The sequence below is a fragment of the Alligator mississippiensis genome, chromosome 4 (genome assembly GCF_030867095.1).
Source record: "Alligator mississippiensis isolate rAllMis1 chromosome 4, rAllMis1, whole genome shotgun sequence".
NCBI lineage: Eukaryota > Metazoa > Chordata > Crocodylia > Alligatoridae > Alligator > Alligator mississippiensis.
In genome coordinates, this window is record NC_081827.1 from 239,362,801 (window position 1) to 239,390,033 (window position 27,233).

A 27,233-nucleotide genomic window follows, 5' to 3' on the forward strand; every position below is an offset into this window, starting at 1 on the left:
TCTCTATATTGTTGATACCTTTGGAATATTCTTCCAAATATGTTCATGCAGCTTTCTAGTTCATGGGACCTTATTGTAAGTCTTATATATGATTTTTTTTAAACTCTTAAAATCATGTGATCACATGACTTTTTCAACTTTTCAAAAGTTGTATTATTAGTTGTATACAAAGGCTTGAAAAAACAGAACCAGAAGGTCATAAACTCAGAATACAAATCTTAAATATTTTTTTTTGACTCTGTATTTTTACATTGTATAGCAGCTTATGTGTAGTGGCTTTTCTGTGCCATCTGTAGGGAGCCAGAATCAGAGTAGGGAACTTCCATATTTCAGTAGTGCATAGACTGTCTTAAGTGTAGTCCTCTGTGGGAGTTTGGGCCAGTATCTGCCATTTTCCCTGTAACACATCCAGGAGATAACAGTTCTTTCTCATGAAGGGTATTTTTATACAAGAAATTGTTTTTTTTTTAATAAAATATTCTGAAGTTCTTGCCCAATTTTTATTCAGCCAAACTTCCAAGTCCAATTAGCACCTTAATTTTGAGAGTGCTAATTTCACAAATAAAATTTAAAGGAAAAAAATATGTGATAACTTAGGAAAACTTGACACTCTTCTGTTTGGAGGGAGTTAGGGTATGTTAAATCAACCTGACTACAAGACAGCTTCCCCTATGACATTAATAATACACTTTCTTAGTAATCATTTAATCCAAACCATTCTACTCCTACATAGTTTGTTAGGTATCTTTATTCCAAAATAATTGTAAAGTATTTGAAATATACATGTTTATTAGGGGTGTGCGAAGCGGGCCCTATTCGATTCAGCCTGAATTAGGAACAGTGATTTCATTAGTTGATTTGGATCACTGTCTGAATCTGAATCTGAAGATTCAATGCTGATTCAGAGAATCAGTGATTCGGACATAAAAAAACATTTAAAGCTGTGTCTACACACCTCAAGGTACCAGCATGGCTTATGAACACTACGATGGTGGGGCACATGGAATGTCCCACAGGAGTGCTTGATGGCAAACCCAGAAGAGGACCGGAAATACTTCCAGTCCACTTCTGGGTCCACTGGGGAGCATGCTGGGGAGCCCCCCTGTGCCTCCCCTGGCTCGGTGATCAGCTGTGGGGGGACCCTGGGTGTCCCCCCAGACCCAGGAGGCACCAGTTGCCAAGACAGGGAGGTGTGTGTGTGTTGGGGGGGGGGGGTGCATGCTCCCCTATTGACCCAGAAGTGGACCGGAAGTGCTTCTGGTCCACTTCCAGGTCTGTTGCTGAGCGCTGGGGAGCCCCCCACGCTCCTGTAGGACACTCCATCCGCCCCAGTATCACAGCATTTATGAGTTGCCTGCTACCTAGAGGTATATAGAAAAAAACATTTAAAGCTACGTCTATGTCCGAATCTCCAAATATTTCTGAATCTATCCGAATCAATTCGGAGGGTTCCGATTCAATTTGGAGAGATTATAGGGTCTCCTAGTTCAATTCAGATTTGGAGATTCGGCCACCAAATTGGGCCGAATCTCTGTCTAATCGAATCAGGGACTGAAGCTTCACACAGCACTAATGTTTATAGTCTTTCACAAATCTGCTGCCTCCTTTTTAAACTTTGTCACTATAGAAGTGCAGAAACTCCCAAATGAGTACAAAGACAGAGCTAAGATAATTTCTGCTGTGCTTCATTCAAGCTCAAATGGTTTGTTTAAAATTATGCAAGTACAGACATGAAGTATTTACATGAAATGTGCAAAACCATTAAAATATTGGGAAAGAGACAGAAGATTTCCCAAAAAGTTAAAGTTGAATTTAAATACTTTTTTGCTGTATGGAACTTAGATCATGAATGGAAACAGCTCGAGGTCTGTACAGCCCTGGTAAACACGAAGTAAAATAAAATGAAATAATAAAAAAGAATGTTATCTGCTGTTCAACTTGAGGCAGGAATTCTGGGATCTATTTCTGTTTCCCTGATATATGCCAACTTACTTAACTAAGCCTCAGTGTACTCACCTGTAAAACAAAGATACAGAAGAACTGTGGTAATCTGCACATTCCAAAACCAGCAGGTACGAAGCCCATCATATTCTGACCATATCACATTAAAGATTCACTGTGCATTCAAGTGAAGTTCTTTTTATTAAATAAGCACCATTAGATCTATTAGTATGGTGTAAGTGATGATGTAATTACAGTGCATTGTTATAATAATTGATAAAAGCAAAACTTCATTTTTCAAATACATGAACAAAGTACATTTTATGATGCATTGTCCCTGGTTTTTTATTGTTTGTTCATTTTCTAATTTGCAAAATTCACTAATTCACAATGGGTCTCCCAGCCATTTGCATGAATTAAAAAGACAGTGCAATAGTAGTACTCGCAGGGGTGTTGTGAAGATTAATCGAGGGCGAATCTGTCACCAGATACACACACAAATTGTATTGTCTTCAGTTTCATGAGTATAACCAAGGGAGGATTTAGCTGTTAATGATTGCAAAGCGTGTTGAAATCTCCAAATGAAAAGCACTGCAGAAAAGAAAAAAAATAGTAGTAATAGTATTCATCATTAGCCAGATATTGAAGGTTGTCCCACTTACGTAAAATCATACCCACTGTGTAACATACCCACTTGTAAGGCTCTTTGGGAAATTTTCAGGCCCTTAAAACTTCCATAAGAGTTACAAGACTTTTAGAAAGTCTGGTACCATGATAAGAAGATGGGATGACTAGGATAGAGATGATCCCACACAGAGAATATTCTTGCATCTGCAGTCCTCTGAGTTCAGTTATGGAAATGTGAATGATATGTTCTTTGATATTGGATGAGGAGATTTTTGATATCTTCAAGAAACCCTATGGGAGAGTCACAGCTTGAAAACTCTGGAAATTGCCATTGGAATAAAATACCCGCCCTGCATGTTCGCTTGCTGTTGGCTGCCAAGAGTTGCATGTGTACTGCAAAACAACAGAATACAAATCTGAAAATTTCATGACATCTTGTGTAGTGTGAAAATACCTGAGGAAACACCTAAGGAAATCTGTTTGAGAGGATTTCCAGGAATACCCATCCATGCCAGACCTAGTTTTCATCTTGTACCTCTCCGTATCCACCTCATGCTTTCAAAAATTGCCTCACTCCACAGAGCACCATCACTGTTCGTAATAAACACATGGAAATTTATGGAGCTCTGTCAACACATGCAGATGGCCTTGGAGTGACTATAATCCTACAAATCCAAATGAGACTAGCACTTCTGACTGCTTTTAAATAGCAAAGCATATGCGGGAGTAAGTTAAAGCCATGCAGTTTTCTCTGTGACAGTGTCCTTTTTAAAAAAAAATACATTGTACCAAATGAAAAGCTATGTATACACATGGGCTAGTGGGTGTACGCATATGCTTAGAATCTGCTGTAAATATTAGAAATCTTATTTTAAAGCAAGCATCTTTAGTTTGTTCTGAATGTATTTATACTTTTAAATGTCTGATACACTGCGTAAGTGACTCTGTTGCATGATGTATGAGTAAAGATGGAATGTACGGGCACAAATTAAAACTAACCTCAGGATCAACTTTCTCCACACAAATATATATGTATATACACATAGCCATATAGCAAATAAGATTAATACCCATACAGCAAATAACTTGATATATACAATTTCCATGCCCATTTTGCTTTACCCATCTAGCAAATGAACTGATATGTATACTTTTCCTAAAATCCAAGACCCATTAATGGGAAAAAGTGATCTCTCCATTTGCCGAATCCTTCCTAACGTACTTCCCAATGACCAGCTTCTTGAAGTTTAAGATCTAGTCCACTTTTTTTCATTAGCAAATCAGATAAGGGTGAGTAGGGATGGATGAGCTCCATAAATCCATCCTCAAGGTTCTCTCTGGTTTGTGTTGTACGCTGGAAATTAGTTTTCTACATGCAGATCTTAAAGGTGACATGTATAGGACTACAGGAGTCAGGCCTTTCATTGTGGGCTACCTAACTAGGAGTTAAATCAGCTTTAGAGAAAGGTCAGGTCTGCTCTTGTGCTACTGACATTTAGACTTCAGTGGGAAGAGAAATAAGCCAACACTGGGCATTGTTTTCAAGACCCTGCCTTATTTATTTACATGTAATGTCTGTATTTAAAAAGTGCTTCTCTATGACTTGAGGAACGTACGTGTGATTTTTAAAAGACCCACTTACCAATGTTTGTCTTCTCAACACTGTGCCCAGTGCCTCAGATTTGCTTGTGTTATTTCCAGGCAGTGTGGTTCAATGAACAGAGCATTGGATTATTCCTCAGGAGATGTGTTGCACTAAAGTTAATGCAGTTTTGCCCCTAAATCCATGGGGCCAGAACTTCAGCCTTCAGGTCTGTTCCCAGCGTTGCCGCCCATCTCCTGCCTGGCCTCAGACAGGTTGCTTTATCTCTTTTTGCCTGTCTTGAGGCCTCTGTGTCTCTCCTTTTAGATTGTAAGATGTTCAGGACAAGGCTTGGAATCAGATTTTTTTTATGTCGTATCTAGCACTAGGGGACCATCTTCGTGAAAACATCCCATACGTCATTATATTTACTTGAATATACAACAACCCTAAATATAAGACAGTCCCCCAATAAGTAGATTCTGTATATCCAAATTTGTAAATTTGTTATAACTTTCCACATATAAAATCTAATTTAGTGGAGATTTGCCTTGAATTTGACTGGAATAAAAGACTAAATAGAAAGGCCTGTCTCTGTCAGGTGGAGGGAGAACGCTGTAGGGGTGGATCAGCTGCTCAGTGCCTGAGATGGAATAGGGCCAAAACGATAATGCAGCCACAGACTCTGAGCTGGCATTTCCCAGTTGGTAAACATTAGTACTGATGAACATTTGAGTTAACAAATCAAAGGACAAATTATATATAATAAACACATGCACACACATCCAGACATTTACACAGCTACATTTCCAACCTAAATTGTCTAATTGGGTTTCGTGTTGATGTCGACTACCTCCTGCATGGTGCTGCAGTGCACATATTTGTTGCAGCTTAGCGTCCTGAAAAGAACAGAAACCTTTCAGTAAGAAGCCTTATGAGTAGGAAGAGTCAATGTTTCTTGGCTGTCATTTTGAAAGCTCTCCTCCCTCCTGTTCTTCCACCTCTGGGATCTGTTTCTCTTTGGGACAGGACCATGTGTGTGTATGCCCAAGCCAGTCGGTTCCTTTTCATCTGTGGGAACTAGAAAAATATTGACTAGATTCTAAGACATGGGTTTTTCCCCCCCCATTTAACATGAGGGTGGAAGCCCCTTGTCTTGAGCTGGAGTACAAGGTGCAGGGAGGCGATGGGGCTCAAGCAGCCACTGTAGCTCCAGTTCCGATCTCAAGCCTGGGTCGGCGCCAGAGCTGCAGCTGCTGCCTGTCCCCCACTGCCTGTGCACCCCTGCCTCTTCCACTCCACAGCCTTGAGCCTTTGCCACCCTCCCCTATCTCCTCCCTGCACTGCTTCTTCCCCCTCTGCAGCTTCATCCCTTCCCCCAGCTCCCTCCCCATGTAGCCTCTGCCTCCCTGTACCCTTCCCAGTTCCTTACCCTTGCTCCAGTGCCGGCACGTGCCATCCCCCACTACAGCCTGGGACACAGAGCACGGCCCTAGCCCTGCCCCAGTTCAGATGCATCATGAACTTGGGTTCATGGAAGTGTATGCTTTCTTTATATATCCTATTTAGTTACTTATAAAGTGCATATCTACCCTGTTGTGTAGTGAACCAAGACCGTAAAGCTGTTTCTTTCTTTGTTTGTCACACTGGTTCCAAATTTTGCCTGCTCTTACTCAAGAGGAGGCTTAACTTGAAAGAGCTGAATCCAAGCAGAACGAGGCTGTGACTGAAGCTGGATGTAGAGATGCCCTGGCAATCTTTAAAAAGCACATTACATTTTACTGGTGTATCCTTTCATTGTGCAGATTATAATAAAACAATTAGCTTGTATTACAGCCACCATTAAATTAGCAATCAGTCCTTCTAATGTATGAGGAACAAGATTAAATTATAACAATATAGCATATTTGACTAAGCAATCTCTCCTAAAAATGGAAGGTCAGATTTCAAATGAAAAAGGACAGTTAACCAAAGCAACTTCTATACCACAACAGCAGGGCTGGATAAACTTTGCAGGACAGTAGGGTGTAAACATTTTTACCAAGTAGAATATAAGTATCTTTGACAGAATTGCATCCATATTATTGTTGTGCTGTTCCACTGACACCTGATTTAAGGGATCTTAGGTGCTTTGAGAATCTAAAGTAAATTTTATTGTATGTAGTGAGTCAGAATTACATAGGATCCAAATTTTGTTGACAAATTTCTATAAAATACAGAAAAAATAAGTAACCCCAAACAGTGCATAACCTGTAGTTAAAACAACTCTATTTGTCACTTGGGAGAATCTGTCCCTGCAATTTTATTTGGTCAGTGGAAACTATAGTCTTGGTAGAAGAAGGTTCTAATTATATTCCACAAGGATCAGTGTATTCTAAGGTTACGGTTAGTCATGACAGAGCTGTTAGGCAAGATGGATTTCTGTTTTTGTTTTAATAAAGATGCAGTCCAAAAGGGATAAACCTAATTGTCAATGCATAGAAGATATACATTAAGATGAACTCCAGTCTGATAAAAAAATGACCATGTGAGCTGAAGCACTCTTTATATTTTATTGTTTTAAGTGGTTTAATTTGTTTGTTCATTTGCACCTACATATTGTGTCTGATACGGAGACACTAAGTCTCAATGAGAAACTCCAATTAGCTTCACAGAGAATGAGATCTGTCCTTTATCTTGTTTCCTGACTTGCCTGTTTATTCATTTGCAAGGGTTTTTCATCGGATTAGAAATGAATTGATATATAAACGAAAAGAAGACCTGTCTTTATTATTAACTTCCGAAATTAGGAGTGCCCATTTTAGGAAAGAAAAACCCATTTGCTGTCTTCTCTTATGGATTCTCTTAGGAACCAAAGGATTTGGCCTCATGAGTAAAAATGATCTGATTAAGGTCAGCCTTTAAGCAGAAATCTGCTACTGAATAACTCTGCAGCACTGTCTGCACTAGAGATTAGAGCTGGCTTATTTTTATTCACATTTGGTCAACAGATGGTCCAACTATTCTGTGAGCACTCTGAAAACCCCAAAACGTGCACATCGACTGAAATAAAATATAATAAAAATAAGCAAAATGTTAGTGGGCATATGACTAGGATGAATGCCTCACAGTGTCAGCAAAAGAAGTAGGATGCTGCTGACTTGAAAGAAGAAAGCTCAGTAAACAGGAAGGTTGTCACTAGATTAACGTGTACTATAAATTCTGACCAGATTGAAAGATTAGAATGACGACCAGCTACGCAAAGGTTATATAAAGACAGGACTATTGTCCCTTGGCCTGAGTGGTTAGCCAGTGTTTGGGATCCAGGACAGCTGTTCCTCTAGGAAGAGAAAGTGAAGATAGGAGGTATGTGTTTCTCTGGCACAATCGTGTGATGCTTCCCTAAATGCATTAGCGACAAACAACAGCAGGCATGTGTTTTTCAAACTTATCCTTGTAGCCATTTCTGTATCCCAAGGATCTTGAATCTCTGCTCTCTTTGCTTGCTTCTTCTGACGTGTGGGTGTGTGCGCGTGCATGCACACACACATGCACACACTATTTTATGCCCAGCATTTGCCATCAGTTCAGGGAATCCTCTTCTTTGAAATGACTTATCTTCTGATTAGCCTTGAATGTAGCCTAATGCTTCCATTGTCTTATGCTTAATTGCTATGTCCACTTAGCCTGAATAAAAAGTGACTACCATAACTAGGAACCTACATAAATCGCAACAAGACAAAGGGATTTTCACAGGCCGCTTGAGACGCATGGAGCTGATTTTGCAGTCTTTTCACAGTGAGTCCCCCTCCCTTGCCACTGATTGGCTGAGGGGCCTGGTGGCCCCACTCATTGCTGCTGATTGGCCGAGAAACAAAAACACATCATAACTAAATAGCAAAATCTGCAGAAATATCAAATAAATTACTGTATTATTATAAACCTTAGTATTAAATTTAAATCTAAATTGAAATATATTATGAATATAAATTTATACACAATATAAATTGTAACTAATCATCATACAAAAAGCTCTACAAAAAAAATTAGTACTACTAAATCATGCTAACCTGGATGGAAACAATTCATGTTAGTTGTTAAATGCTGGCGTGCAGCATCCACCAGCAGTTGTAGCTGACATCCTTTGTCTCTGTGGTGTGAACTCTTGTCCATACGCTGAGATCGCATATTCTGCATCCACTGAATTGGTTGGAATGGTACGGCAGCATTTTGCCAAGTTGTGGAGATGTGGAGACCACTCCAAAACAGACTCCCAAAACACCGTCACAGTCAAAGGCATCTGCCAGTCTTTGATAAAGTTAATGTAAGCAGCACATTCCTTGTTATGTTCTTTCTGCCATCCAGAGATTGATTTCAGTGGCTGAGGGCTGAAATTCAGAAAAGGCACCTGATTGATGTAAAAAATGTGAATGGCACTAAAAAAGAAGGCAGCCAGTTGTTTAAACGGTGGTGGTAATGACTGATTGTACCTGTAGTACTGATTCAACTTTGCAGCTATTGCCTAGAACAGTTCTTGCTTCTGCTGGTGTCATGTTCACAGTTTGAAAGTTGTTGTGATGCCATGTCTTTGACCCAGCTTATCAAATCCATTAGCTTGTCGGGTGCTTGGTGGATCAAAGCCTGCTGACTTTCAAACCACATTAAAAGCTCCATGAACCGGATTGCATTTTTAGCCACAAACTTAAATTTGATCTTCACTATCGCTTTGTCTTAAGAGATCACGTGGACTAAGTATGCATTGTGTATCAGGTGTGATTTCAAGCTCCTCGAACACAAATTGAGGGTAGTACTTCATATTCTTTGCATGGTAATGAACTGCGTCAAACCACAAATTTCACCTTGTAAGCATGGGCTCTGGTAGAAGTGACACGGTCACATGTAGATCCCTGCTTTGATTGGCGAGGGTCTCCCTGTATCAAAGCTTACAGTCTGGACAATGTTTGAATGCTTTTTTAAAAGAGGAAATCTGGCTATCCATATCAGGAAAATGTGTGCGCCAGGTGTCACTTATTAAAGAAAGGATGTGTACATTGCAGGTGATGTGAATTGTGTTGGGCATCATTCCATGGAGCACATCAGAGAAAGCTTTGCATATCCACATTGTATTATTAGACAGAAATGCTGAGGTCTTGTTCAATTCTAAGCTGTAGTTTACAACAGCCTTCACCACAGCTTATGCCACAGTAGAAAAAGTGACAGAGGTGAGGCAAACCAGCTGTTTGAAAAACAGGCAGGTCAGAGTCTGTCCAGTTGCTGGGTATGGATAAAATGTGCAGAACATAGTTAATTTGGGCATCTTTTGCTTCATCTGCTACAATGGAGATTGATTCTTAATCTGCAAATGCAGATTTTGAAGACTGAACATGTGAAGCAATTACTCCTAGTAGATAATCTTGGTGAAGCTTGCTTGCACAGGGGAAACTGCCTGCATTTGTCACGTGTTTGTCCAAGTAGTCCCTTAATTTAGGTTCATCAGTTTTCTCCCGAGGAATGTTGGCGGCCATGAATGCCTCCAGTAGTGTAAACGTAGCCTCTCTTCTTGTCAGACTGCTTTCAGTGGTGCTTTTAATGATCAAGGATGTAGTTGTTTGTTTCTTGCTCTGACCTTCAGCCTCTGCAGCAGCCTTTCCCTTTATATGCAATTCAGCCTCTATATACTGATCAATGCTGTTTTTCTTCAACATATCCAGAGTCACACTGTTGTACAATGAACAAAATTTACCACCATCTGCACGCAAGCTTCCTATAGGGAACTGCCTTTTATGATCCTGAGCTGAAATGTATTTAGGTTTCTTAGATTTCTTTTCACTTATCATCTTCAGACTACTGCATTGCTGCAGCATTGCATCTGGCTTCTTAAAAGATGGCATCAAAACCCTTTTGCTTTCCTGACTGGTGCCTTCTCTGAGTCTCTGTCACTAGCTCAGCCTTTCAGTAGTGCTCTCTCAAACCATGTGCTTGTTGGCTGCAGGGATTGTCATGCTTTCTTTGCATTCTGGTAAGCTTTTATTTTTTCCATGGAAACTGCAATATAAATAGGTCCATAATCACATGGGTGACTGGTGCCTCCTGATACTGGGGGGGGACCAGTGGCCGATCGCCAACGGGGGGGGGTCCCCAGTGGCTGAAAGTGCCAGCGGCAAATCTGGAAGTGCCACCGGCGCTTCTCTTGGCACCCCCACAATCTCAGAGGGGTCACCAGTCTTCACCCCCCGCTCCCCAGCCAGCAAGGGCCAGTTTCTGGGGGGGGGGGGCACATGCCCTCCCATGTCTCCCCTATGTGTCACCTATGCCTAACTGTAACCACCAGCTCTTACGTGGGTTGTGATTACTGATAAGCTACAGATCAACTCCATTTATGGTGTACTTTCAGCCCAACAGTATAAAGTTTCTTCTTTTAATGTCAATGTTGAAGTGACTAAACTCTAATGAAATTACAGTTTTAGACTGTCTTAGACCTCCCCTGTCTTACAGGGTTACAGTCTTAGACCTCCCCTGCTGGTCAGTCCTTCAGGGGAGAACAGATCAAGGACACGTTTGGCAATGATGCCAGTCTTCATACTGTTCCCTACACTCCAAACTTGCTAGGAGAGTTCACTCACAAAACTGCGCGCTACACCTGGCCTGAGAAGGCAGAATTCCTCTAGGCACAGCTCATCTTCAGTTCTCAGTTCCTGAGGGAGTTGAGATGGCTTTACTTTATATGCAAACTTCACAAGCTTCAAGGGTGTACAGGCTGGTTTGTTCCTTTTTCCACACTTGGGGTTTTTTCCTCTAATTGTTGGCTTTTCAGTGCTAGTCCACCTTACTTCCAGGTTTTCATATCAGTCAAAGTTACAATACGAACCGTGTAACTGAAGGCACAATGGTGTGAAACCAGCAAATTCGTCAATTTTATTGTGCATTAGAATGAAATATAGCCCAGTTTCCCCTTTCCTTTATCCGCACTTTAAATGAGACCCAGGGACCTTTTACCAAGCTTTTGATGTTTTCTGCAAAGCTAGGGAGCCTGTTCTGCATTTTCAGACTCCTTAAAGATCACTAGGGATCCTGGTTTTCTGTGTTTAAAAATCATAAATTATCTGATAAAAATGGAACTTCTCTGATTAAACCCCCAAACTCCACATTTTTCCATGATTAAAATGAAACACCACTATATGTATAGGTATCAGTTGAACACAATATTTTAGTGATATATTTACAATTTTAAAGCAGTTTGGAAGCCTACCAATGTCTCAATCATTATAATAAAATAAATTTTAAATACCTATAAATTTTGGCATTTGATTTTGGGTTTTTTTATCATGGAAAATCAGAGCTCTCCTTGGCTTCTTTGCTCACCAGGATGTGTGTCCAGCTGTGGCTGTCCCCCAGCCCACTGCTTTGTGAGGCTGAGCAGCCCTGATCAGCAGCTGCCCTGCCCATGCCATTGCATCTCATTCCCAGCCCACAGCCCCGCAGCACTACTGGTGCCCCTCACTCCCCAACCACAGCCCCCTGGTCCTGATGATTCTCCTCGCTCTCCACCCACAGCCCCGTGGCCCTGCTCGTGCCCTTCACTCCCCATCCACAGCCCCCCAGTCCTGCCAGTGCCCCTGACTCCCCACCCACAGCCCCCCACACTCTTCAGCCCTGCCAGAGGAGGCCCCAGCTGCCATGGCTATGGGACCAGGGACCCAGGTCCGCAGCCCCCTACCCCCAAAGCAGCACTTGAGCCCCAGGCCGCCCATGGGAGGTGATGGCTGCTGTGGCACAGCAGAGCATAGAGCTGCAGCACGGCCAAAGCAGAGTCCGTGGCGGGGTAGATGTGGGCTGCCAGCTGTGGGCTCAGGCTCCCTGCCCTGCTACCCTTTCCCTGGAGCTTCCATGACCCAGCAGGCAGGACCCAGTGCAGCAGGAGAGAGCAGGGCTGGGCAGGGAAGCTCTGTGCCATGGCCACAAGCCCTACACCTCCATGGCAAGGCACCCCGTATCCACCCAGCGGCAGTGAGGGGCACAACTCTGTGCTGCCACCCTCCGCTGCTGCTGGGTGGACAGGGCATGCCTTGCCATGGCAGCATGGGGCTCGCATCGGTGGTACCAAGCTTCCCTGCCCTGTTCTGCCCTGCCACATCGAGTCTCACCCGCTGAGCGGGGAGGGCAGAAGTGTGAGTGCCGATACGTTCTGGGAAGGCGGATCACTGGTACGCTTACAGCATGTAACAGGCAGGTTCTCTGAACTCTGGTTTTGAAGTTTCATTTTAATGTACCTGAGCATACACACAGGAGAAATGTTTTATAAGAAATTTTATTTTGGTGACCCTGTAACATATATAATATTAGAAATGTTATTTGATGACCAACTGTCCTATTGTACTAGATTCACTAGGGATGCATAACGTCTGCACTGGCGTCTGTGCTTGAGAATGTCACAAGGCGAGAATGTCCAATAAATATTAATTTGGTAATAACCAGTAAAGTGATGAATTTTGTCCTTTATCGGATCCTAAACAGTGAATATATCTCTCTACTATATGCAGTGATTTTTCATCTTTAACATGTTTTCATACTTCAGAATGGAAGAGACCGTGAGAAATCTACTGCAGAACCAGGGACCCACAGACCAGAATGGAGAGAGGACTGTTGATATCATGAAGGTATATCAGGTATGGGTGGCTTTTTTATTGTTTGCTTGTGACAAAACTCGAAACTCCCTCCCCCCCCAATAATCACTAGCGATAGATAAATAGATAGACAGACACACACACACACACGTATATCTAACATATGTAATGAGTATTTTGTGTTATCATTGTTAGTTAAGAATGCTAATAACCAGTGATAAAATAATTCAGTTTTGCTCATTTCATTGAATCATAGAAGTAGGGCCGGAAGGGACCTTGTAGATCTTCAAGTCCAACCCCCTGCCTGGGCAGGAGGAAAACTGGGCTCAAATGACCCCAGCCAGGTAGGCATCAAGCTGCTTCTTAAAGACCCCCAGGGTAGGAGCCAGCACCACTTCCCTTTGAAGTTGGTTCCAGATCCTAGCTGCCCTGACTGTGAAGTAGTTCCTATAGATGTCTAATCTAAACTTACACTCCAGCAACTTGTGGCCATTATTCCTTGTTATCCCGGGGGGGCACTAGGGGAAACAAGGTGTCCCCCAAACCCTTCTAGTCCCCCCTAGGAGTTTATAGACGGTCACAAGGTCCCCCCTTAGCCTTCTCTTGTGAAGGCTGAACAGGTTCAGGTCCTGTAGCCTCTCATTGTAGGGTCTGCCCAGCTGTCCCTGGATCATGCGGGTGGCCCTCCGCTGGACCCTCTCAATGTTGTCCATATCCCTCACCTTTCACCTTCTCCATGAATTCTTCCATTACCATCTAAGATTTTCTGTTTCTAGTACCATCATGTTAGTATCTTCTTGCTCCTTCTTGAAACTCTTTCATTTGTTACATTCATTGTCCTTTCTGCCATTTGAAAGGGGACAATAAGCACATTTTTAACATTTTAAAGACATGACACTTAAAATATATTAATGTGTCTAAGTAACGTAAATGATTTTGCAAATTATATCCCAAAACAGTAGCAAGCTGTTGTGTCAGTGCACATTTTCAGAAGGTACTAGGCCAAGGGAAGCAGCGTTTTTGGGTAGAGTGCCAAAACACCCACAACCTCGACTTGTAAGATGTTGGTGCACATGGGGTGGATGGTAGGGGAGCCGCAAGGGACAACACAGCTCTGGCCTCTTCCAAATCTTCCACCCTGAGACACATGTGCCAGGCAAAATGCCTTTGCATGCCACACTCTGGTACTTGTGCTGGGGTTTGCCTGCCCCTGTATTAGACCCCTCTTTAAAAAGGCAGATATGTTTCTTGTTTCTTGTGGCAATTTGCCTTGCCCATACTGCAGAATATGTCTTGTTCCTTTTGTTTTACTTTATCCAGATGATGATAATAATATTGAACATGTAAAGAGGATATTTGTGTTCCCATGAGAATGAAGTGGGGTTCAGCCCAGTTATGCAGGTGCCCCCAAAATCTTAATTATTTAAAATATTTAACAAGGACAGTCCCACTGAAATTAAAACTTGCATGGCCTTGGTCAGAAAAGGTCTACTGTGATTATTTCTGCCTTTACATGAAATCAAATATTGAAATGCACATTAGTTCCCAGTCCTCTAGATAATGAGACTTCTTACTTTTTGCTTAAAAAAAAAAGGGGGGGGGGGATTATAAGATACGTCCTTGCAACCAGAAGAGAATGGACCAAAATGCATCCATGTACCTAAGTAACAAAATCATACTTACTGATGTAGTCTGACATTTCATTTGCGCCACCTTAACATTTTTTAGGAGCACAAATGCTGACCAAATAGATGTCCTTGCCCTTTGTTGTGTCCCACGACAGGAAAATCAGTGGCGCAACAAATGGTCCTAATAGACTCTGCTACTTTACTGTGGCGGATGTCCATTATCTTTGTGCGCATTCCCTGCTCAGCCAGCCCTATGGAGCTCACTGGGCAGGGAAAATCACACTGTGGACTTGGGGTAGCAGCAAGAAGTGCTTCCTGGCTTATCCCACTACCCAAGAGCCATGCTGTGTGTCACGGGCAGTGGGGAAAAGTCCTTCCCCACTCAGTGTGGGACACGGTCATACCACATTTGATATTAACAATGGATGCAAGATTAAATATGAAAAATATTATGATGTGGCAGAAAACTTACTATAAATTATTAATGATATGTATGTAATGAATGCAAGTATAGTTGCTACCATTTCAAAAGTGATCTGAAAATAGTGACTGCTCAGTGGATTCTGGGATCAAGCCTGTTTCCTATGGTTAATGCCACAATAGCTGCCATATTGTGCCATGAATGTTAAACAGAACATACCTCTGAATGTGGACGTCTGCAGATGATTTTTGACACAATCCAGCCACATATTTTGTAACAAATGAAGAAACCTACTGGGAAATCTCCAGTGTGGTTATGCAACATGGGTCTTATATTCCCTGACACCATGGTAAGTTAGTTTTACTGTGTGCAGCCTGTTCAAATTAATATTTGAGTAGTCATAAAAGTAACTTCTGTGTAATAAACACTTTTGATCTATTGACCATTGACCACATATGTGTTTTTTTTTGCAAACTTAATTATTGTTCTGGGATATATAAAACAGAGTTCTTATAACAATATCAATATACCTGCCTCCTGAATAAATATTGCCGCTAATGAACTTTAAATGTTGCATAGTGGTCATGTCAGTGGAATAAGTAATAAGATACAGCCAGAGCATGCATCTGTATTGGTAAATGAAGTTAAGTCTTGTCAAGATTCTCACCCTTATAGCAGAGACAACCTCCTTGAGGGAATTCTGTATACAGAGCTTACAGACAGACGGAGGAAGTAATTTTTATAGTAGGGTGCAGATAAAACTCTACTCAATTATAGTACATGCATTGTGTAAAATACCTGAGAGAGAAATTACAACGAATATTCAGGTACATTAAGATAGTAATGTAGAATAAGGAGCATGGGCTCTTTAAGTAATGAGGGGTGAAATTTATGTCCGGAAGATCAGTTCAGTGAAAGATTCCAAAATTCATAAACTACTCTGAAGTTTGAGAGCGCTATTAACTACTTAAGCCTAAATTCATTAGAGGCCACACACAATCTTGCAGGCTAATGGTTTGGCATTCAAAATACAAATACTTTTATTTGAGAGGAGAAATAGCCTTTGATGTCAGCAAGGAATGACCAAACCCTCATGTTTGAAACCAGAACTATGTAAGTCTTTGGTTTGTTCTCATCAGCTGGGAATCCAGGGCTAGTATTTTTCTGCTTTATCCTGTGGCTGCGCATGAACCATACAGAGAGACTTCCCTGATTACAGATCAGTTAGGCAAAGGATGTTTCAGGCTTCCTTCTAGCTCTGAATTCTTTTGACTTTTCTATTGGCTGGTAGAATAATCAGTACAGAAGAGGAAGGCAAAAAGTCGGCTGTAAGATCGCAATTAGTTATGGTTCGCAAATTGTCAGTAAGGTACTTGAAGTGAATTGCATGCACTTGTTTGTATAAATTAGATATGTTACAGCAGAGAGAAAGAGTGATCTTTGGGTTTAAGGCAGTAGATAAATCTAATGTACATAAATAGGTCTGAGAACACTAGGGTTCGGAGTTTTTCTCTGCCACAGACTCCTCTTTGACCTTGGTAAGCTCACTTCATCTGTCTATTTATTAGATGTTTATCTCTGAATATAGCTAAATGGAGGGTTTCCTTTTATCCCAGGGGTGCTGAAGATTAATTTCCTCAGTGTTTGTGAGCTTCACAGAAAATTCAGTGATGGGAACTGCATATATATTGAGACTGACAGATAATAAATAGATATAGATGTAGAATCCAAGGCTTTTCATGTTTCCTTATGAACTTGAGAATAGGCTCATTTTCACAGAAGAGCTTGCTTGGCATGCAATTTTTTTCTCAAAAAGGAACAAATACTGAAGTGGAAATTGGACAGTTTTCAAGCGCAATCTATCCTCTTTTATATTAAAAGAATGAGGAAATGAGATTGTGTTTTTGCAAGTTTCTGATACATAAATAGCCATTTTCATGCAAAAATACATGTAAAAAAAAGAATAATTACTCGTGGTTCTCTGAGATGCATTATCCATATAGATTCCAGTCTTTGTGGGCATATGTCCCATGGAAGCAAGACTGAATTATGTTAGCCAACAGTGTTCATTAAAGCCAGAAGTCTGAGCTCGTATCTTCAAAATTTTCCCCATCCAAGGAGATAAAGAGCGCAGCAGACCAAACCTCCCTCGGTGTTTTTGCCGGTACAGAATCCCATAGAACTAAGACTCAGTAGTGGCTCCCTGGAGGCCTGCACATGGACTCTCAGTGTGGAGACTGCCTCAGCCCTCCAGATTTCAGAACATTGGACTCCGGGGAAATGAGCTATGAGATGGCAAAGTGATTATTCTAACCAGGCTAATCTACAGCATGCCTTTATACAGTTGCAGGACTGCTGAGATTGTCTCAGAGAGTGTATTGCTAGAGCTTTAATCAGCTGGAAAGGCTACAAACAGTAGTAAGGATGCATGTGTAGCCTGTCAGAGCAAAAAGACAGTGCATGTAGGTGTATGAACATTACCTTCTCTTGATTTTGAGTGTGACTTTGGGAAGGAGAGCTAGGAAATCAGTGTTGGTTCATACCAAATTTGGAACAACTTGGGCAGGAATTCGGGATGAGCTTTACCTTGTCCTCATGAGACACAAGTAGGAGTGATCAACCCTGATAGCCTGAGACTCCCCTGCCTTCTGAGCTGATGAAATGGTCAATAATAAGACAGTCTTAATTGGTCAGTGGCTAGTTAAGGGCTTAAATCTGTGACTCACTGACCCCATTCATTCTACACTGAGGTGCAAAGAAGATAGGTTCTCCTAAATAGGGGAAAAGTATGACTCAGGAATTGAGCACTGTAGAGTGGTAAGGGCAACAAAGTATAGTACCGTCCTGGATGGGAGGGTACTGTGCAGTAGGGCTGTGCAAAGCTTTGTTCCCTGATTCTATTTGGTGGCGATTTGGCCTGATTCAATGGCTGAATCTCCAAATCCGAATAGAATCAGAAGTCTCTTTAATCTCTCTGAATTGAATTGGAACCCTTCAATTGATTCGGAGAGATTTGGAAAGATTCGGTGATTTGGACATAGGCACAGCTTTAAATGTTTTTTCTACATACCTCTAGGTAGCAGGGGCTCGTGAATGCTATGATGCTAGGGCCCACGGAGAGTCCCACAGAAACACAGGGGGCTCCTCACCATGCTCGGCAGCAGACCCAGAAGTGGACCAGAAGCACTTCCGGTCCACTTCCAGGTCCACTGGGGAGCATGCAGGGGGGCCCTCTTGCACCCATCTAGCTCAGCGACTGGTGCTTCCTGGGTCTGGGGGGCACCCAGGGTCCCACCATGGATAATCGCTGAGCCGGGAGGGTGACAGGGAGCCCCCCTTCATGCTCCCTGGTGAACCCAGAAGTGAACCAGAAGTATCATAGAATCATAGAAGTAGGGTCGGAAGGGACCTTGTAGATCTTCAAGTCCGACCCCCTGCCTGGGCAGGAGGAAAACTGGGCTCAAATGACCCCAGCCAGGTAGGCATCAAGCTGCTTCTTAAAGACCCCCAGGGCAGGAGCCCGCACCACTTCACTTGGAAGTTGGTTCCAGATCCTAGCCGCCCTAACTGTGAAGTAGTTCCTACGGATGTCTAATCTAATCCTACTCTCCAACAACTTGTGGCTGTTATTCCTTGTTATCCTGGGGGGCGCTAGGGGAAACAAGGTCTCCCCCAAACCCTTCTGGTCCCCCCTAGTGAGTTTATAGACGGTCACCATGTCCCCCCTCAGCCTTCTCTTGTGAAGGCTGAACAGGTTCAGGTCCCGTAGCCTCTCACTGTAGGGTCTGCCCTGCTGTCCCCAGATCATGCGGGTGGCCCTCCTCTGGACCCTCTCAGTGTTGTCCACATCCCTCTTGAAGTGGGGTGCCCAGAACTGGACACAGTACTCCAGCTGTGGCCTGACCAGTGTCGTGTAGACGGGGAGGATCACCTCCTTGGACCTACTTGAGATACACCTGTGGATGCACGATAGGGTCCGGTTAGTCCTGCTGACTGTGACCTCACATTGTCGGCCCATGTTCATCTTGGAGTCAATGATGACTCCAAGATCCCTTTCTGCCTCCGTGCTCTCAAGAAGGGAGTTTCCCATCTTATAAGTGTGCTGCTGGTTACTACTGCCCAAGTGCAGCACCCTGCACTTGTCAATATTGAAACGCATCCTGTTTTTGTTAGCCTACCCCTGCAACCTATCCAGGTCTTTCTGCAGTCTTTCCCTCCCTACTAGCGTGCACACCTCACCCCAAATATTGGTATCATCAGCAAATTTGAACAGGTTGCTTTTCACCCCTTCATCCAAATCGCTGATAAAGAAATTGAACAGTGCGGGCACAAGGACCGAGCCCTGGGGGACTCCGCTGCCCACTTCCCCCCAGGTCGAATATGACCCATCCACCACCACCCTCTGAGTACGACCCTTCAGCCAATTTGCAATCCATCTGACTGTGCAGGCATCAATGCCACAGTCGCCTAGTTTTTTAACGAGGATGGGGTGGTCGACAGTGTCAAAGACCTTGCTGAAGTCCAGAAAGACTACATCCACGGTGACACCTGCATCCAATGCTTTTGTGACCTGATCGTAAAAGGCAATCAGGTTGGTCTGACCTGACCTGCCCCTAATGAAACCGTACTTCCAGTCTGCTTCTGGGTTTTCTGCCCAGCATGGCTCCCCCCCTCCCAATGCTCCTGTGGGATGCTCCATCTGCCCCAGCATCACAGCAGTCATGAGCTGTGCCTTCTACCTCAAGGTATGTAGGAAATACTTTTAAAGCTGTGTCTATGTCCGAATCACTAATTCTATGAATCAGCATCAAATCTTCAGATTTGGAATCGGCTAAATTGAATCACTGTCCCCAATTCGGGCTGAATCTGAATTGAATAGGGCCTGTTTTGCGGACTCCTACTGTGCAGATATTGTTGCTTGGTGGACTCTTATGGAACTGGCAGAAAGCTGGGGGATTGGCATAGATTGTCAAGGGACACAACTAGTGATGTAAAAGCCAAATCAAACACTTCTTCCATTTAGTTTGTAAGTCAGTCTGGTGAAAGGTCCTGCTTTGGGACAGAAAGCTCAGAACTTCAGCTGAATAGCTTCTCAGTAAATGTTTTCCAGCCAGGATACAGGCTGTCAGGTGGAGTGACACAGCATTCGGACATAGAATGTAATTGATATCTGATGAGACTAGGGCAGGTCAGGCTATGGAGGCCTCTACTGAGAGATTCATCTCCTGTGAATACAAGAATGGCCTATCCCGAGCTGGAACTGTCATTAATACTGGCTTTACCCCACTTTTCTCAAAACTATCATGTATCAAGGGAATTGAAAGAAAAGCATACGTCAGTTCTACTCTCTACTGGATGAGAACAATTTCTGTTGGGGAAGTTGAGCTACAGCACCCTTTGGAACAAATTCTCCCACTTGTTCTGGTCTATTTCTGGAAATCCCACTTGTGAAAGACATTCTGTGGGACTGACTCTTTGACAGATGACTCACGATTTTCTGAGAATGGTCCGAATTGATCTGACAAGGTGTTTTGAAGGTTAGGCAAGGGGAGAATCATTGGCGTGATCTCATTCAGAATACACCAACTCCAGAGCTGAATAGGTAGAAAACAATCTTCCTATAATACATGGCTATAGTGGTGTCTTGTAGCAAGAAACTTGAACTAAAATACCCTCTGGTTGGTACTGCTTCTATTTATACCAATTCTATTTTCTATTTCACAAAAGGAAAAAACCCTGTTGTGTTTTTCTTGCATAAACGTATACAGACTTGATGGATGAGCCATTAATTAGCAGCATTTCTGTTTATAGATGTCAGTGTTGCTGTAATTTTTGTTCCTCTTGTCACACATTTCTCCTTTTGATGGTTCTGGATACACAACTAGATCATATCAACACTGTCTGAAAAAAAATGATAAAGCTTGGGCAAGAGCTGAAACTGGTGATGCTGTTAAAAAATAAAAAGCTTCTTGTTAAATTTAAAAGTTCTAAACCATCACCTAAATCAGGGGTCCCCAACTGTGGGCATGCAAGATATCTTTGGGGGGTACACAGGAGAAATGGTGTAATGGCGGATTTAATTTTCATTATAATATCAATTGGCATTTGAGGGGTTAAAATGTAAAACCTTTGTTGGTAGGGATACATGGGCAGCTGGTAAATCTGGAAGGAGGTACATAATAAGAAAAAGTTTGGGAACCTCTGACCTAAATGAAACATCACTTTTTTTTTTTTTTTTAAACAATACCTTCTAATGCCATGATAACTTTTGTCTGACCTGTTTCTGTTTCAAAGGCAGATACAGAAGCCAGGAGTCAGATCATCCAGTTTATCAAAAAATAAACCCTTCTCCATCTTTTTTCACAAAGTGTCACATCTATTTAAAATTATGGCACAAAACCAAATGGTACTATTTCAAAACAAAACAAGAAACCTCTTAAAGTTTCGGTCTTAAGGGGTAGCTATGGAAACAAAGCATGGGCAGCAGAAACCAGAAGCTAATAGCTTTAAAGGCACTCAAGAAGGTTTTACTTTCTCCTAGAAACACATCTGAGACAGCTGAATAGCACATACTTTAAAGGCAGTAAACCCTCGCTATTCGCGGGTTCAGCATTCGCCATTATAAATATTCGTGAATGCTGAACCCACATCTTAAATGCACTTAAAGGAGCTCCTCAGGAGCTCCGCACTTGCTGCCACTGGGCTCCCACACTGCCGCCACTCTCCCACCACCGCCAGTGCCCACCCCCACAGCCACCGGGGGCATTGCGTTCATGAACGCAGTGCCTTATTCATGGATTTTGCCATTCATGGGGAATACGAGAATGTATTGCCCGCAACTGGCGAGGGTCTCCTGTATGCATCTCTTTAAATGAATTAAACCTATTAAACCTTTCAGGTTTTTAAGTGGAAATATAGCCTTGTAAATAGAACCAGCATTTTCTCATAGGTTCAGTAGGAGGGACATAGGCTCCATATCAGATTTTAAAGAAAGACAAGATCCCGAAATGTATGCCTGCTTTGGTTTGGAGTAGCATTGACTTGGCTTGCTCTGCTGCCACAAGCATTCCTACTGGGATGGCCTACCAGTATTTTTACCGCCACCCTCCTCCTGAGGAAGACTGAGAGAGGAGCCTTTTCTTCTGGCGGCTCTGTGGAAGATCTCTAGCCTCTTTGGACAGCTCTGTCCACTTTTCTAGCTCACCAAGCAGAAGAGGAATCTGCAGTTGCCTCTTGACACAGATCTGTGCTGTGGTATTTTCTGCTTTGGGTGCTAGCCTCTGCTTTACAGGCACTGCTAAATCTACCCACTATTTACATGAATTGAGGTTACATTCCTTCAGGCAAATGTACATCATTCAAAACTAAATCTTCATCACAAAGAACATATCTGGACAATAGTCTTCCAGTTTCACTGTATCTGCAGAGTCTGCCTATAGACTCAGTAATGCAGACCAACAGAGTTATGTATAATGCAAGGGTGTAGGTTGTAGCTGTGTTGGTCTAAGGACATAGGCAGACAAAGTTCTTTAGGTAAATCTGGTATCTTTTATTAAACCAACTTAAATTTTTCCATCTGTTTAAATTGGTCTAATAAGAGATATCAGATTCACCCAAAGAACCTTGTCTGCCTATGTATAATACAAGGAAGTCTAATGGAGTATTCCCATGTCTGTATTAAAAATATACAGTGCACATGCTTGTCATTTCTAGAAAACAAGCTGCTCCCAGAACACTCTGTCTATACTAATGAGTGGTAAAGACCACGCCGCATGTGGTACTAGCAGTATAAATTAGAGCTGGCTCGCACATCTGCCTCTCATCTGAAACCACCTCTGTGTCTCCTTTTCTCTATCTTTTCCTATGAATTCATTCCAAAGGTATCAAAATAACCAGCCTATTTCTTCATTCTTACAGGTATCCTACAGTTTTCACAAGGGTACACAAACAAAAGAGCTGTGAAAAACTCTGTGCGTGTCATCACCTCTAGCTCTGGCTGATTCACACCTTGATAATGCCTGCAGATAGCACCAGTCTGTGTGTAGAGCTGGCCTACACCCTTGATCAGACTCTTGTCATCCTTCTAATGCAAGGCAAAGACTGTGACATGAATGGCAGTGCTGGCAGATAAAACAACCACAAGGGGGTAAAAGACAGCGAGTGGGTGTGCCTTCTACTTTAAAACCTGAGAGGTTTCACAGACTTTAATTCATTTGGTTTGTGATGCAGCCTTAAAGGCAAGATGATGGTATGTTGCAAAAATAGATGCATTAATAGATTTTCAAGACATAAACAAGGTGGAATAGATGCACATTTAAACACCTAAGTCTACTTATACAAGTGGTCTCAACATCAAGGGAGTAAGGTGGCTCTAAACCTCTGGTCCAGAAATCTGGATCGGAGGATCTAGCACATAGAGACTGCCTACCCAAAGCTTCCCATTATGAGAATGAGGTTTGTGCCCCCAAAAGTTTAAGATGAATAAAATCCAGATATAGTAGTCAGTCAAATGACTTTCCAACACCCGGTTTCTGTCCCTTGTGTCCTCCAGCCTCCTCCTCTTCCAATTCTGCTCATCTGAAAAGCAGACTCTGCTCCTGAAAAATTTTTAAGCTTAACACACAGGTTGGCATGTTTGATGGATAAAGCATGAGACTGGAAATTTGATTATATGAATTCTGTTCCAAGGTCAAGTATGGATTTTCTGTAAGGCCAAGTATTTTTTAACCTCTCTAATCATAAATTTTCCCCTTTGTAACATCAAGGAAATCTTACTGCCCTGTCTGCTTCATTGGTGTTTGCAAAGCACTTTGAAACTGTTAGATGGAAGGTGCTGTAGAACTGCAAAGGAGTATTTTTATAGCTACTTATTTTAGAAGTTTTAATGGAGTTAGAATACTGCTCTCTTTGTTTGGGTAAAGAGAATGCAATGATTTATTCATATTTTTTCTATTTGGCAGGATATTACCATGGTACAGGCTACACTTTCTCACATATTAGTTTATTTTCTTTTTCTGGAAATAGTTTGCTGCTGCTTACATTATCAGTTTTTTGACCCAGACAAGGGAGCTTGCTGGATGTTGTTTAAAGGATTCAGTGTGAACCTGGACCTCTGTCATAAAATTAATTCACATATTTCTTAACCCTGAGCTCTGAAACTGTTATTTATCACCCTAGTTTTGATATGGAGTTTTCTATCATGTTTCTTAAATAGTTAATTAGTCTTAGATTTCCACCTTTTTCTAGCTGTTGCTTCACTGATTAAAGCTAGCAACTGAAAATAAAGGGAGGACAAAAGAATCAAAAAGGATGTCCAGGCTTTTTAAGGTAATTATCAAGGCTTCACGTATTTTTAGATTTGGACATGAATTCTCAGCTCACCTTTATCATTGTAATGGGCTGGGTTATATGGACACTGAATTTCTAAACTAAAGAGTATTCAGATCTTGGTTAGATTCATTGCAGCGATGTGAAGTTCGGTGTGAGATCCAGCCTTTGTTGCAGGGCCACCTCTAACTAAAAGTGACAAAGTGACAATATTTCTAAATTAAGAAAACGAAGCAATTTTTTACTTGTTGTAAAAGTGACAAACTTAAATGCAGGAATGGTAAAAACAGTCGTATCCTGTTGTCAGTCATAGGCAAATGCTTACTTCTGCATCTAGATTTGATCACAGTCCTATAGTAATAGCCATCTACCCCAGGGGTATATCTATTCCAGTTACAGGGTTTTTGGTTGTAGCTGTGTTGGTCTAAGGACATAGGCAGGCTAGGGTCTTTGAGTACATGTGATATCTTTTATTAGACCAACTGAGTTGGAACAAAGTTCTTTGCAAGCTTTCAGGCACAAGCACCCTTCTTCTGGCATTGGGAGACTCTTGGTGATCTCAGAACAACAGCAGAGTCTCCCAATGCCTGAAGAAGGGTGTTTATACCTGAAAGCTTGCAAAGAACTTTGTTCCAACTACTCAGTTGGTCTAATAAAAGATATCACATCTACCCAAAGAACCTTGCCTGTCTAAGCCAGTTAGGCATCCTTTAGCTCTTACATCTCTAGCCAAGCGAAAGGGGAACGTCAGCCTTTAGATCTCTAGTTTAGCAGAGCTTTAAAACCTTGCCTCTATCACAGTGGATTCCAGTGACAAAAGAGTGTCCATGTGCAGAAAAGAAATCCTCTGTTTACATAACTCATTGTCATGATGGGATTGCACAACCAATCAAATATTCCTGAGCACCTGCCAGAGTTAATCTTAGTTTAAACAGTACTACATATGCTTTATGTCCAAATTCTGTATGAGTTTTATTATACTGTACTATGCTGACATTACCTCCCATGAGAACTAATCAGCTAATATGTTGCTGTCATTCCAAAATACCAACTAATGTCCTTCTTTAGATATGTGCTTTGTAGCTTCCTTGTGGTGTTCCTTGAAAACAGAAGGACAAGAATAACAGATTAACAAGTATAGCTCTATGAAGCTCACGTAAGGCTCTTTAGTGCATCTGTGTCTCTGAAAATCTGAAAATAAGACTCATGGAATGGAAAAGCTCATTAGTTTATTAAAATAAACAATTTGACCTTCATCTGGGTGATGAGAAAACAAATGTTAAAACAGTTGGGTCAAATTCTGCTTATTTTCTTAGGGTAAATCTTGGGTTACTGTGCTGTCTTCAGTTATTTCAAATTTTCCCTATGCAAATGATTGTAGAATTTGCCTCATATTTCAGTCAACTGTAGATATTTTAAGATAGACATTTTCCCACAGAAAAGATAAATCTATGTTTTGTTTTTTTATCATGAACGTAGGGTTTGTTGCAAGAAGAGAAAAATTATTTCTTTGGGGTACTGTAAAGACTACTGTCAAACCAATTTATAGTATAATATATATATATTTGAGAATACTAGGCAAATTTTGCCTATTTATACTTACACACAACATCAACGGGAGCTGCAAGTGATCACCCTGACAGATCCTATTCCATCAATTAGGCACCAAAGTATGATCCTGTTCCATCGTACTCAGTTCCCTGAAAAAAATATTAACATGCTTACTTTTGTAACACAGAGTCATCTAAGCCTTAAGACTAAGTCACAAAAAGCTGAGAGCATGAGGACAATTCATCCACCTTTTGCATTAACTGTTTTCCAGGGAATAAGCAGGGTAAAATAGGATCATACTTAAGTGCCTGTGTCTACTTAGGTATCTACTAGGTCAAAAAGTATCTGCCCTTTGGTATCATTTTATCAAATTGTATCACCATAAAATTGATTTGGCATCTTCTGTTTTATCTGCTCTTTAAAGCACAAATAATAAGTCTAGCCATCTACTGTCACACTGCCCTGCTGTAAGGCCTCAGTATTGCCTTTGAAGGGTCACCTCCAAAACTGAAAAGGTTGTTCAGTTCCCATGGCCATAAAGTCCTGGATTTCTCTGCTGGCAACAAAGGAACCCGATAAAATGGTGTTGTTTGCAGTATATTCATATTACCATATGGATCAGGTGGGATATATATATTAGGTCTGTGTGAATAGGGAAGCAATTCAGAGAACAGTGATTCGCTTCAGAGATTCGGATTACTATTCTGAATCAATTCAGCACTGATTCGGAGCGATTCAGCTTCGGAAGATTTGGCCATAGACTATAATGGGGAATCACTGAAGTATCAAACCTTTGTCATTTTTTGGCTGATTCAAATAAAAATTGCAGGGATGGTAGCCCCTTCTGAGGGCATGAAGCCTGCCATGTTTCAATGAGATAGGTGCAGGGGTTTCTGGAAAACTGCACCTCAAGCTGCTGACAAGCAAAACTCATGACGTGTGTGACACTGTGTGTGTGTTAAGGCATGCCCTCACTGGCACTGGGGCCTCTACATGACATGGCAGTGTGCCCCAATGAGGTCTCCTCCTCCTCCCCTACAGCCTCATCTCAGTCCACCACTTTAAATAACGACAGGTAAGTAAGCAGCACAGTAGCACTAGCAGCATCTCAGGCAGCCAAACTGTGACAGAGCCCTTCTTTCCTCTCCTGCAGGAGCTTCTTCTCCAGCAGCTGCCAGAGAACTCTCCCTGCCAGCCCCAACCCTGGGGCTTAGATGTGCCCAGGGCCCTGCCTCCTTCCAGTCAGGTGCTAGGCATGTTGGTCTAAGGACAAGGCACTGGCAGACAAGCTTATTTGGGTCAATCTGGTAACTGAATAGTTAGAGAAATATATCTTAGCAAGGTTTTGGGTTGAAAAACCCCTCATCAGGCTGAGGAAGCACCTGCAGTTGGTGTGTGTGTGTTTTGTTCCTGGATGGAAGGAATAGTAAAAAATCCAGAGCCTGGCATGCAATGCAGGCAAGGAAATGTTTCAGTGAGAGTAGAAATGGAGGTGTCAGGGGGTGAGAGAGACCGGCTGGGTGGGGGGGGAAGAGGGATGTAGCAGGTAAAAG

General features: G+C 42.1%; 1 protein-coding gene and 1 long non-coding RNA gene across 7 annotated transcripts in view; one reads left to right on the forward strand and one right to left on the reverse strand.

Annotated features, from left to right (window-relative positions):
* Positions 1 to 27,233, forward strand: part of NCKAP5 (NCK associated protein 5) — a 464,916-nt gene that overhangs the window by 232,258 nt on the left and 205,425 nt on the right. For all 6 annotated transcript variants that reach the window (XM_059727432.1, XM_019480457.2, XM_059727427.1 and 3 more), the window contains exon 4: positions 12,705 to 12,795. In XM_059727432.1, coding sequence (XP_059583415.1) covers positions 12,705 to 12,795 — 91 coding nt within the window. The remainder of the gene's footprint in view (positions 1 to 12,704; positions 12,796 to 27,233) is intronic.
* LOC109281411 (uncharacterized) lies at positions 2,124 to 5,663 on the reverse strand. The gene is made up of 3 exons (XR_002088056.1): positions 5,583 to 5,663; positions 2,632 to 2,859; positions 2,124 to 2,532 (listed from the first exon to the last, which is right to left on the reverse strand). It is a non-coding gene; the product is annotated as an uncharacterized LOC109281411 (long non-coding RNA).